Source organism: Diabrotica virgifera, chromosome 9 (genome assembly GCF_917563875.1).
Source record: "Diabrotica virgifera virgifera chromosome 9, PGI_DIABVI_V3a".
Taxonomy (NCBI): Eukaryota; Metazoa; Arthropoda; class Insecta; order Coleoptera; family Chrysomelidae; genus Diabrotica; species Diabrotica virgifera.
In genome coordinates, this window is record NC_065451.1 from 119,090,882 (window position 1) to 119,104,931 (window position 14,050).

At 35.2% G+C, this 14,050-nt stretch overlaps 2 protein-coding genes across 2 annotated transcripts; both read left to right on the forward strand.

Moving 5' to 3' along the window:
• The first annotated feature begins 413 nt into the window (after positions 1-413).
• Positions 414-4,133, forward strand: LOC126891264 (uncharacterized). Its single transcript, XM_050660444.1, has 3 exons — positions 414-551; positions 1,017-3,176; positions 3,255-4,133. The coding sequence occupies exons 1-3, from the start codon at positions 414-416 to the stop codon at positions 4,131-4,133; spliced, it is 3,177 nt and encodes a 1,058-aa protein (XP_050516401.1).
• A 7,844-nt stretch (positions 4,134-11,977) lies between these two features.
• On the forward strand, positions 11,978-13,240 carry LOC126891265 (uncharacterized). The gene has a single exon (XM_050660445.1). It carries the CDS (start codon positions 11,978-11,980, stop codon positions 13,238-13,240), a length of 1,263 nt encoding a protein of 420 aa, XP_050516402.1.
• Positions 13,241-14,050: the final 810 nt, after the last annotated feature.

Below are 14,050 nucleotides of genomic sequence, written 5' to 3' on the forward strand. Positions count from 1 at the left end.
TGTTAAATCTTTTCGGGTTTTGATTTTGAATACAACTCAATGTTTTTTGCTTGGTTATTTATATCACTCCTTCATTTCAGATGGATTTATCAAAAATTAATGCCTCATCTGTCGTAGCGAGGAAACCCGTGAAGAAACTCAAAGAATTACCGATCGACATTCCAGTACCCATTACGGGAGCCAAAATTGTGACAACAAAGTTTGGGCAAGCTGTTCTGTTAGATTTGGGGGAAGAGGTGGTGTTTCTACCGCCTAGAGTCACAGATACCTACAGCCCCGTCATTGAGGAGTTTTCGAGCGGGAAGTATTCGATAGTTTATCACGGCCTGGTGGACTGCGGCCAAAAGTACCAGCCCATGACATCATTTAAAATTATCTAAGCGAAAATACTGAGAGAAAGAGAGGTAAGCAATATGGATATTGTTAAACAATGTAAAAATTTACTGTTATTCATCAAAAGAATCAGAAAGATAGTTTTTGATAAATTCACAGCTAAAGACAAAGAAATTTGGGTGAAACGCTTAACGAAACAAATCAAAACTTGTAATAAAGTAATAAAAAAACGCACTTTGCCTATAGGTACAATTAGAAAACTGCAAACGCATGTAGGACATTTTAAACATTTTAAACAGATTATTTTCAATAGACATGTCGGTATGGGGCTAGACAACAAACTAAAACATAGAGTTAAATGGGAAAATGTAGTTTCCGCGTTTAAAAGTCGAATTAAAACTGGAGTTATAGTTAATTTATGGCATAAGGACTTAGCCCATTTCCTAAATGATTGTTATATTATTTTTAAAAATAAAATCAGAAAAATTTTAAAAGCAGATAAAGTTGTTAAAGTTAATGTTTGTTTTTGTGGAGAATTTATTAAAAAATCGGGGGAGGAGGAAATTGTAAATTTTAAATATTTTAATACAAAAAATGCTGTACTAGACGTATCTACCGATACAGAGCGGTGGTTTTTTGAGAATGTTAAAGATAAAATAAATCTTAAATTATCCGAGTTTCAGGAAAGGGACTCCGGTTTTGCATTAAATAGAATTGTATCTTTAGAAGTAAATATTAATCGATATGAAATTGGAAATGGTTCCTCGTATATTAAGCTTCCTGAGAGTATTCAAAAAAAGCGTGCTTGTATTAATGTAAAAAATTCTGATCAAGCATGTTTTTATTGGGCAATAGTTAGTGCCCTCTATCCAGCTAAAGCACATAAAGAACTCCCATCCTCATACCCATGGTACAGTACAGTACTAAAAACAGAAGACCTAGAGGCACCAATGCCGTTACATCAAATTTCAAAATTTGAAAAATTAAATAATATATCAGTCAATGTATTTGCTTTAGAATTAATAGAAAATAATGAAAAGTCATTTTTCACAGTATATCCAGCTAGATTAACTAAAACAGTCGTTGCCAAACATGTAAATCTTCTTTTAATTCAGAATCACTATTTTCCTAAATTAAACGATTATGAAGCACCTCCAGTGGATAATGATAATTCAGAAATTAAGTACCACTACTGCCACATTACGGATATGTCTAAATTAGTTGCTGGTCAATTAAATAAAAGAAAGGCCAAATTATTTCTTTGCAATAGATGCTTAAATTATTTTTCAACTGAAGGGAAATTGTCGGAACATGAAAAAATGTGTGCAGATATGAATAATTGTAAAATGTCTTTTCCTAAATATGATGCTGTTAGTTTTAAAAATTATACTTATAAACAAACAACGCCATTTGTCATATATGCAGATTTTGAGTGCATGTTAGAAAAAGTTACAGACCTCCAAACATCCTGTTGTACTAAAAAATATCAAAAACATATTCCGTATAGTGCTGGATACTATGTAAAATGTAGCTATGATGAAAAGTTGTCTTTTTTTAAGAGTTATAGAGGCATTGACTGCATGGAGTGGTTTGCTAATGAATTACCAAATTTAGCTCAAAGTATTCATTCGAAAATTAAGAAAATTATACCAATGCAGGAAAACCCGAGTACCAGTAAAGCCACAAGGTGTCACATATGCGAAAAATGTTTTTCTCCTACAGATATCATTGTTAAAGACCACGACCATTTTACGGGGGAGTTCAGAAATTTCGCCCACCAAGCCTGTAATTTAAATTTTAAAAAATTGTTTGTCGTCCCAGTTATTTTTCACAATATGAGTGGCTACGACAGTCATTTTATAATTTCAGAGTTAAGCAAAAAAGGAGATATTAGTCTACTTCCAGTCAATAAAGAAAAATACATTTCATTTACACTTAACGATGCTGTTACTAATATAAAATTTCGATTTATTGATTCATTAAGATTTTTAGGAGCCTCTTTAGATGAATTAGTCTCAACATTAAATAAAAATGACTTTAAAATTTGCAAGCGAGAATTTAGCAGGTTAAGTGACGATGAATTTAAATTAATAACTAAAAAAGGGGTATTTTGCTATGATTTTATTGATTCTTGGGAAAAATTAAACATTACCGATTTACCTCCAATAGAGGCATTTTATAATAAGCTAAACGATACGAATCTTACAGATGAGAAGTATGCTCATGCTAAAATAGTTTGGGATACCTTTAACATTGAAAATTTAGGTCAATATTCAGATTTGTACTTAAAAACCGATATTGTGCTTTTAGCAGATGTTTTTGAAACTTTCCGCAAAAAATGCTTTATAACTTATGGGTTAGATCCAGCCTGGTACTACACAATGCCCGGTTATTCTTGGGATTGTATGTTGAAATACGTGGGGTGTAACCTCGAGTTATTGCGTGACGTTGACATGATACTATTTATGGAGAAAGCAATTCGTGGAGGAATTTCAGTATGTAGCGGTAGAATGTCGGAGGCCAATAATAAGTACATGCCTAATTATGACCCCGCACAGCCCTCAAAATACTTAATGTATTTTGATGTCAATAATTTATATGGGTGGGCTATGGGAGAACCCTTACCCTACGGAGGGTTCGAATGGATGGATGCCAAAGACATTGATGTTATGTCTGTACCTGATGACTCTCCCGTAGGGTACATGTTACAAGTTGACTTGGACTATCCTCGCAAATTACATGATCTGCACTCAGATTTTCCATTCGCTGCCGAACACCGCAAAGCTTTGGGTTCAAATCATACTAAACTAATGACAACACTTTATAATAAAAAAGAATATATCGTTCATTATAGAAATTTAAAACAAATGCTGGCTAATGGGTTAGTTTTAAAAAAGATTCATAAAATTTTGAAATTTAAGCAGTCTGCGTGGCTGCGACCCTACATAGAATTAAATACTCGACTTAGAGCTGCAGCTACGAACGATTTTGGAAGAAATTTATACAAATTGGCCAATAATAGTGTATTTGGAAAGACTATGGAGAATATAAGGAAACATAGAATAGTAAAACTAGTCAGATCATGGAATGGGCGATATGGTGCTAAAAATTTAATTTCTAGTGCCAGGTTTCATAGCAGAAAGATATTTAATGAAAATTTAGTAGCTATAGAACTGATTAAATCAGATCTAGTTTTTAATAAACCCTTATACATTGGCATGACTGTTTTAGATATATCAAAATTATGTATGTACCAATTTCATTACGACTATATGCTTCCAAAATTGGGCGCAGATAAATGTAATTTAATGTATATGGATACCGATAGCTTTATTTATGAACTGTACTGTCATGATGCATATGAGGAAGTAATAAAACAAGATCTATCAAAATTTGATACATCCGATTACGCTGTAGATAATATCTATAATATTCCTCGCGTAAATAAAAAAGTTTTAGGAGTAATGAAAGATGAAAATAAAGGAGAAATTATGACAAAATTTGTGGGATTACGATCAAAAATGTATACTTTTAAAGTTCAATCTGGTCGAATCACTAAAAAAGCAAAAGGGACTAAATATAATATAGTAAAAAATGTTATAAAATTCGATGATTATGTAAACTGTTTAAATGATTTTAAGGAACAAACTGCTACTCAACACTCCATTCGGTCATATAGCCATAACGTCTATAGTATAGAACAAACAAAAATTGCGCTAAGTCCTTATGACGATAAAAGATATTTAATTCCAAATAGTTTTAGAACCCTACCATTGGGACATTACAGTATTTTAGAATAGATTTTTTTTTTGTAGATGAATGTTCCATCATTGACCGACCTGTCTATCAAAAAAATCTGTGAAACAACAGTATCAGCATCATATTTCATCGAGCAGTCCCCCTTGCCGTGGACATTAACAAAAATAATATTAAAAAAATTTCCTTTATATAAATGGGAAACGATGATAAGCAGTGCTAAAAATGATCCTATTCCTTCATATAAAGGAATAGAATTTATTGCTTGCTCTAAACACATACCGTCACATTTAAGAAATGTATTAGGAAAGTCAGATTGGGGGAGTATATTTGAAGATGAACACTCCAGTTATTGTGTATGGGCTAATGGATATTATCTTAAGCAGCATCGCCTAAACGTATGTAAATCATGTTTTTTTGCATTCAAAAATGCTCATGAGACCTTAAATAAATTTTTACTGGTGCGTTACGACCATACTCACGAAGTTTATGATGCTGATGATATCGTTGAATGCGTATATCAGCAACCATATTATTGGTGCAATAGTTGTTTTACTCACGTTTTATTCGATTTAAAAGATTACGAGTCTTGCGTTAATGCATTACATGAAATGTCTAGAAATAACAGGTTTGATGATTCTGAACCAGAAGTCTGAAGTAGGCAGTAATATTGATTCTTTTGAGACGAATGATAGTGTCGAATATCCATAAGCTACTATCTCTCTTTCTCTCTTTTTTGTAAATAATAAAGATAATATAATGTTATTTTTCTTTCTGTATTTTATTCTATAATAAAGATATATGTAAACATTTTTATTTGTTTTATTATGAGCACTTCCCTCATATGAGGCGCTCAAAGCAACAGTGACCTAATCCACATCCCACAATTTTACCAAAACCCTTTTATTACATTAAAGTTATCCATTATTTAAATAAGAGATAGCTTTAACGTAATAAGAGTGTTTTCGTAAAAATGTGGGGCGTGGGTTAGACCACTGTTGCTCTGAGCGCCTTATCATCACATCATAATAAAAATCTTATACTTTTTATGATAAAACGTTACGTTTTATGTGAATCTTATATGTTTTACGATAAAACGTCACGTTTTATGTGAAATAAAACTCCAAATTTGCAATTTTTATCATTTATTTAAATCATTAATTACCTTAATTTTATAAAAATAAATGAACTCCCTAAGAGCATTGTTTGTCATATCATCTGGCATTATAGAACAAAAAGCATACAATATTTGCAAGGGGTTTAAACTATCTGCAGTATTTTTACAAAAATCTAAAACATTATAATAATATTCACAAAAGTTCAAATTTTCTAACAACTGCATACGAGGCGATAGCACACTAGTGTTAAGTTCAACAATTTGCTTCACTTCTTCTTCATCCATATAGTACTCCACACCATGCTTCTTAACAATAATGAATTTACAATCATCGTAAACTATCGGGGTAACAGTGCAGTATTCTTCGCATGGAAAAGTTGGGTGAATGAGGTCATCAGTTGATTGGAAAAAATCAATTAGTTGTTGTGTGATGATTGAAATAAAGGAATACCATTCGTATGCGCTGAGTGATATTCTGGTAGGTTTATATTGTTGAGATAAAATCACTGCAGGCGAAAATGATCTTGCAGGGCTTATACCACATTGTACTTCATAGCCCGATAACGTGTATTTTGTTGCAAGCAGGTAGAAAACTTCTGATTTGGCGGCAGCCTCATAATTTTCCAAAGCTCTATCTAATTCTTGATTATAGTCTTCGTTGCTAGGCATATCGATGCTAAATTCACAACCACCTGAGGAATACCCACTATCTTGAGAGCCACCTGAAGAATACCCACTATCTTGAGAGCTCATGTTCACTTTTACTGACATTGATACTGAAGCATGAGTTCTTTTATAGTCCCCTACTCCTTGTGGTAAAAACAACCTCTTTGCAAAAAATGTATTGCTACGCGGCGGATTAAAAGATAGATCCTCCTAAACTACGTCATTAACGTTAATCCAGCTGTTATGTTTGCTGTCCATACCGAGCCATTTCACATACATCTTATTGCCTTTTCGTCTAAGTACTTTTTCAACCAAGTAAATGTCAGGGTTTAATGTTTTCTGTAATTCTTCTTCGTAAAACCCCCCGCTAATCGGTATACCGTGCATGTCTTCAAGCAAATACGTTATAGGATTTGTTATCTTAACTTTTACAATTTTAAATAATTCCGTCGTCCAATTGGGCGTGTAGGCCTTTTCAAATAAATGTTTTGTCTTTGAGACACGCACAATGTCACCAATTTTATATTTTCTTGGACCAGCAATTTTTAAATGACTATAACTCTTGTTTAAAATAGCTTTTTCGTTGGATTTGTTGACCTGAGATGGTTTGTATCCCGTTTTACTGTGCCTTGTATTGTTGTATTCCTCGGTAATTACAGGTAGAGCTTCTAACCATTTGTATGATCCATGTAAACTGAAATACTTGTACAACTTTGCTTTTAACGTTCTAATGACTCTTTCACAAATGGCGGCTTTTTTAATCGTGTAGGTGCTGTAATGATTAATTTCGTGTTTTTTCATTAAATTTTGAAATTTTCTGTTATAAAATTCTGTTCCCTGATCGGATTGGAGGTTCTTCGGAAGTCGTCGAGTATGGGCGAGAATATCCGAAAATGCTTGAGTAATTTCCTCGCCAGTCTTGGTCTTTAGAGGGCGTGTCCACACATATTTTGAAAAACAATCAATTACGACTAGTATTAGTTTAAAATTTTTATTTTGGTGTGCGTAAGGACGCATTTCGGCCAAATCCATTTGCCACAAGTCATCGATTCCTTTGATTATTGTTCGTCGACGAGGATAGATTTTTCGTGCTGGTTTATGCAATTCGTTCACCACCTGTTCCTTTTCTGTAGACATTTTCTTATTAACGACTTCCAGCATCTACATCTACAACATGTGTGCGCAATAGATCAATATTACGTACTATATCCTGTAATGTTTGCTCCACTTGTTTTAACCTCTGTTCCATCTTCATATCGTGCATCGTATGGTTTGCAAGTGTTTCTGCAGCTTCTTTTATGCTTTTATCCGTATCCTTTTTTAGTGTATTCACATCATCTTTGATTATTTTTTTCAATTTTTGCTCGAGAAGTGGAACTGTGGTTTTATGAAGCTCTTCTCTTACTTGATTTAGTTCGATCGCTAAATGTGGAACTGTGGTTTTATGAATTTCTTTTCGTACTTCGTTTAGTCCGACGACTAAATCCTGTATATCATTAGTTTTTTGTTGCAACAACTTATTTATATTGTTCTCCGTATCCTTTTTTAGTGTATTCATAGCATCTGCGATTATTTTTTGTAGCTTTTGCTCGAGCAGTGGAACTTCTTTTCTTACTTCGTTTAGTCCGATTGTTAAATCTTTTATATTAATGGATTTTTGATCTAATATCGCATCATGGGCTTTAATTATTGGAAAGTATACGCTACGCATCTCATTTATTAGATTATCAACGTATTTTTTCGTTGCAGCATCACCATATTCTGATGGGTCCTTAACATTACAAATTTTCACATTTTCGGCATTAATGTTTCCGGCAGGAGTATGTGGAAATGTAACTCGTACTGCCTTTTGGGTGATACTGTTACGAGAGTGATGACCGAATTTGTCGACACTCATAATGGAAATGATACCATCATTCTCAGTTACTCTATTATATTGGCTTCTTTTAGTTCATTGATGATAGCCACGATTTCGTTGTCGTGAGATGTGTTGCCGGCGTCTTTCGAAGCCACCAAGAGTTTAAGACGATCAACTAACTCATTGACGTCATCCCAATAAATATACTCTAAGGGTGCAGCGTTGTATGTTAAACGAGAGTCATCCAACCCCGTTCCTTTGACCGTAGATGAAGATGCTGACCGAGCTGTTTTCGTTCTGTGGTCGAGTTCTTTTTGTGAACGAGTTGCATGCTTTTTCATTGTTGCATCAGATGGTTTGAATAGAGGTTTAATAATAGAATGATATTTTTCTCCGCTGGAACCTTTAAGGCGTCCTAAGGTATCCAGATGAATCTCTGTGTTAATCAGCAGTGTTTTATACTTTTGTAAATCCTCATCATTATACTGTTCTGGGTTTGGGTTGGCATAAAATAAAAGGTGATATAGGCCTGGCGTACCACTTAACCTACGTTCTTCAAAATCCCGTTCTCGAATTATTACTATGTCTCCATTGTTTTTGTCAAAGTTTATTCGACGTTTTCCCAATATCCAGCCACTAATACTATCGTAAAATGGACCATAGTTTTTATCGATTTTATCGTCTTTTATCAAATATTCTTTTATGTACTTGTGACTTATTGGAGGATAGTGGTCGATATATTCGTCTGTGGCGTCCATCGGAATCTCGTTAGAACCGGAGATTGGCTCTTGAATGTTTTCATCAGATGCCTCGGGTGCATCAAGAAATACATCCTCATCCTCCTCCTTTTTCACCTCTTCTTTTTTAACATGTCCAAACTTGTTAGTGATAGTATGATGTAACGTTTTTGATGATTGAGCAATATCCTTGAGAGGCTTCGAGATTGGTTTAAAAAGTTTATTTAGTGACTCATCTTGCTCTGTTCTACCTAACTTCAATGCCAAATATTTTTTGCGAATTGATCTAGCCAATTCGGTAACTTTCTTCTTGCGAAGGGCAATGGCGACCGTATCATCTGGCATTGTGCTGACGACTAAACAAACACCTTACAATTTTATATATTTATCAAATCCTTTCCGATATCGTCCATTGTTGAGAGCAAAATCTTTCATAATTACCACAGTACCATACCTATCTCTCCAACATTCTGAACACATTTTTTTAAATTCATCAAATGACATGTCTGGCAATACGTGTTCATCAAATATATGTTTCAAATTTATCTCGTCTTGCTTGAACAGCACAATCATGTTACAATTGTCTCTTATTAGCTGCTTAGGTATTTTTGAATATGTTTGACATAAGTAAGCCGCATCGATATCTTTATGTCTGCACATGGAATAATACTCACGAATCTTGTGTTGGCCATCACATGCGACATCGTCAAATAAAAACACAGAGTTTGGTTGAGCTTTGTTGGGATCAATAATTTCTTCATTGTCTTTAAATGGAAAATACCCAACACCTTTGACTTGCGCTAATGCATCTCGCAATAGTTGGTATTTCGGTTGAAAGAGGGATTTTGAATAAACATAGACATTTTTAAACTTGACGCCATTTGGACTAAATAAAAGTGATAGCATGGCGTTAGTTTTTCCACATCCACTTGGACCACAAATAATGGCTCTGAATGAGTTTGGTAATAATTTTCCATGTTTACTGTTGGTTGCTTTCTGTACAATATCTAGATTATCAATTGGTAACGTCTGCTCTTGTTGAATGACTCTCATCGTGTGTTAAACATAGTAAAAATATGAACAATATATTACCAATGTCACCAAATGCATGACCATCAGTCCAATGTTGGTGTTCAAAGGGGAAGGTCTTTTGAACTCTCTAATTAATAAACTTCCAGTTGAGCTTCATATTCCTGGTTATCAGTATTGTGGACCTGGAACAAAACTAAAAAAACGTCTTGCACGCGGAGATCCGGGAATTAATCCTTTAGACGCAGCTTGTAAACAACACGATATCGCTTATTCGCATCATACATCTCTCGAAGAACGTCACAAGGCCGATAAAGAATTGGAAGATAGGGCTTGGGAGCGATTCAAGTCTAAGGACGCTAGCTTTGGCGAAAAAAGTGCTGCTTTACTTGTAACCGGTGGAATGAAAACGAAAAGAAAGTTGGGAATGGGATTTCCTCGTCGTCGTGGAAGAAAGGGACGTTATTCTTTCAATCGGGATGTGGTACCTAAAATTGCAAAGTCCATGAAGAGAGGAGCATCGTTAAGAGATACTGCTTTGACAGCTGTACGAATAGCAAAATCGGTAATTAAAAAACTTGGTGGACGAAAAACAGTTGATCTTCCACGAGTGTTGCCACTAAAATCTGGAGGTTTCCTACCCCTCATACCCCTATTTGCAGGTCTTTCTGCACTGGGGGCTTTAGCCGGTGGTGCAGCAGGGGTGGCGAAGACTGTGGTTGACGCAAAGAACGCCCAAAAGAAATTGGAAGAGGATATGCGCCATAATAAGGCGATGGAACACATCGGCTCAGGTCTGTACTTGCGTAAGAAACCAAGAGGCGGATTCGGTTTGTATCTGAAAAAAAACTTCCAATAAAGCTACCCAATCGTCCGCTGTACGACTTAGAGATTGCGCATTACGCGAAAACACGTAAAATACCACATTTTCGAGGTGTTTTCATGAATGACACTCTGCCTAGACACGGTCCTCGAAAACGAGAATGCGCAATAGTTAATCTAGATGCATCATCACACAGCGGAACACATTGGGTAGCATATAGAAAGATAAACAACGACGTAGAGTATTTCGATTCATTTGGTAATTTGAAGCCGACCAAAGAACTTGTTAAATATCTAGGTACACATACAAAAATTTTCTATAATAACCATCAGTATCAAACCTACAATCAAATCATTTGTGGACATTTATGCCTAAAGTTTTTATATAATGGAGCATATTAAAGGCATGGAACTGCTTCTGGACCATATGTTTCACAAAAAACGTTTTGAAGGATTCAGTGAAGAAGAACTAAAATTAATACCGCTAGATTATATTATACGAACTGTAGAACCTATAGAATTGTTATATATATGGCATAAATTGCCTGGGGAATATCGACAAGAATTTAACCTGCAGATACTACTTCCCTGCTTCGTGCATTACAACAGACCTGATTGGAGGACTCATTGTGATGGCCCACCCGGTTCTCAAGCATCTTGTCATTTATGTAAACTTGCTTTAGAACAAATAAAAAAAATGTGAATAAATTTGTTTTTTACTGTATATAAACCTATTAATCTATTGACCTGAATCAGTCATCATGTCGCAGTTGTTGAGAGTAAACAGCACCAATTACATATTCTCGTTTCAACCTCCCACACCGATCGTATTAGATCCGAAAAAAGATTACGAAATAGCTCTTCGATTTTTCCATTCTTACAACAGTATACCAAACATCGAAAATTGCAAGTTTTATTACTACGATGTCAATAACCGAGTGCAACATTTTGATTTCCCTGATGGATGTTATGAAATTATCGATATTGAGGAATACATACAAAAGAAATTGGGGGCTGCCAATACATCTAAACCTGACATGATATTTAGTCTAAAACCTAACCACAATACGTTGCAGTGCGAAATCTTCAGTCAATTTAAAATTTCATTTCAACCAAATGACAGTCTTGGTACAATATTAGGGTTTTCTCCCGTAATACTAAATCCTAGACAGACACATTCTTCAGATCTACCTGTTAGGATTATTAAAGTATCTAGCATACGCTTTGAATGCAACATTAGTACCGGAGCCTTTGACGGTAACAGACCTGCTCACACGCTCTACGAATTTGTCATACAATCAAATCCTGGGTACGCAATTGACGAAACCCCTCACAATTTGTTGTATTTACCTGTTGTGCCACAGCGTGAAATTACCAATATCACTGTGTTGGCTGTCGATCAAGAAGGACGACCTGTGAACTTTAGAGGAGAAGAGAGCACATTGGTGCTGGAACTTAGATCAAAAAGCAGATGGGATTAGTAATAGAACAATCTACCCAGAGAACGCCATTAGTTGTGCAACCATCTCAGCAGCAATATCTTAAACAATCTACCTACAGAACACCATTAGTTGTGCAACCATCTAAGCAGCAACATCTTACGTCCGCAAACAAATTGTTTTTACAAACGTTGGGTTTTAAACTGAAAAAATGACTACAATGTATGGAAAGAGAGCGCGTTCAAACAACATCACAATGCCTCCAATATTTGATATTTATCGTAAGCCAATATTTGATGAATCGATTCGAAAGGCTGAATACCGAACTTATGCACCATTCATCAAATCATTCAACTGCAATGATATTGTCGAATTTAGCATTAATCAAGTTGACTCGTTTTTTGCAATGAGCGAAACCTTGTTATGCATTAAAGGATCACTCGAAATAACTGGAAATGGTGGCGTCAAACTAGCAAATAATGTGGGTGCCTTCCTTTTCGATTCGTGTACGTACAGCGAAAGCGCAAGGGAGATGGAAACAGTGCGGGATCCTGGCATCGTAAGTGCTGTACGTGCCATGACATGTTATACGCAAGAAGATTCTAATTATATGGTTATGGCTGGATGGAATTACCCTAAGGATCCAATTCTAAACGCTGCAGATCATTCATTCAGCATACAGATGCCTCTTAAGCATGTTTTCAACATTTTTAATGATTATCCATTGATTACGTGTGGTCGTCAAACAATAAGACTAGTTCGAGCTCGAAATGATAACGATTGCATAGTTATTACAGAAAAACAAAACGCTGACAAAACTACAACTGTTACAACCGCTAAGATTAACATTACCAATATTGAGCTTAGAGTGAAGCACATATTCCCCAATGATGATATTAAATTGGAACTCATGAAATCTATTCAACAAGATCAACCTATAGTTATTCCGTTTAGAAAGTGGGAATTACATGAATTACCTGCTATTACGAGAGGTGCCAGGCGTGAAGTTTGGGCTGTTAAAACTAGCACATCAGTTGAAAGACCTCGTTATGTTATTGTTTTCTTTCAAACCAACAAACGCGACAAGATTACAGCTGATCCTACTTTATTTGACAATGTCAACATCCAAAGTATTAGATTATCGTTAAATGGAGAATACTGGCCAAACGAGAGAATGCAATTGGATTTTAGCAAAACCGATTACAATGAAGCCTATTTTAACTATACCGAATTTTATCCTAGCTACATACATTCCCAACAAAAACGACCTCTACTCGATTTCTCAGCTTTTAAGAATCGTGCATTGTTCGTTATCGATTGTTCGAAACAAGAAGAAAGCATGAAAGCATCCACCGTTGACGTAAAACTCGATATTGAAGCGAATAACGGTTTTCCCGACAATACCAAGGCCTATTGTATTATTATTCACGACTGTGTAATGGAGTACTTCCCTCTCACCGAAATTGTAAAAAGTCTAAATTAGATGCATGAGGTGTCAGTAGTACACGAGCAATCATCATGAGAATAGCATTCGTAGATATTCAGGGATTCGTTGTGGATGGGTGGTTTGTTCCTAAAGAACTTTCCATTGAAATAGGTTATAAACGAAGTCATTACATCTTTTTGCCTCCGAAACCATTCAATGCGCTAAGTAATGTGGATAAGAAGACCGCATCATACGTGGAGAAGAATCTGCTAGGCATCCGGTACTCTGATGGAGAAGTTGAACTATCTGAAATAAATAAGATACTGCAAACCGAGTTGTTATATACAGCTGACTGTATCTACGTTCGAGGGAAACAAAAAGCAGAATATTTGGATAAGAAACGCCACGTTTTTGGAATTTTTCCTCATATTATTGATGTTTGCAAGTTCGATGGTACGCCTCGTGCTGCTGGAAATCTTGGTTTTACTGCAAACCCCCCATGTCATGCCGCTGGATTATTTTCATGTGCAGAAACAAATGTGAATCGCCTGCGTGACTGGTTTGTCAATAAAATAATGCCAATGTAATTTTTCTGTGTACAAAATAAATATTTTTTAAAGTTATGGGTTTTTTATTTAAACGCCTTATTTATTGATCAAGTCTTATATTACATGATGATTCAAATTTTCTCTTAACAATTTTAAATATAATCTTTATAATTAAAATAAACACTGAAGCTAATATTACACAAGTCATTGCAAAAACATTATCTATTTCACTTTTCATGCTTTCTTTGTTCATCGTTGTTGGCGCCGGCGTCGATAACATCATTAATAGTAATTGGATGAATTCGCCTTGTTGGAGTTT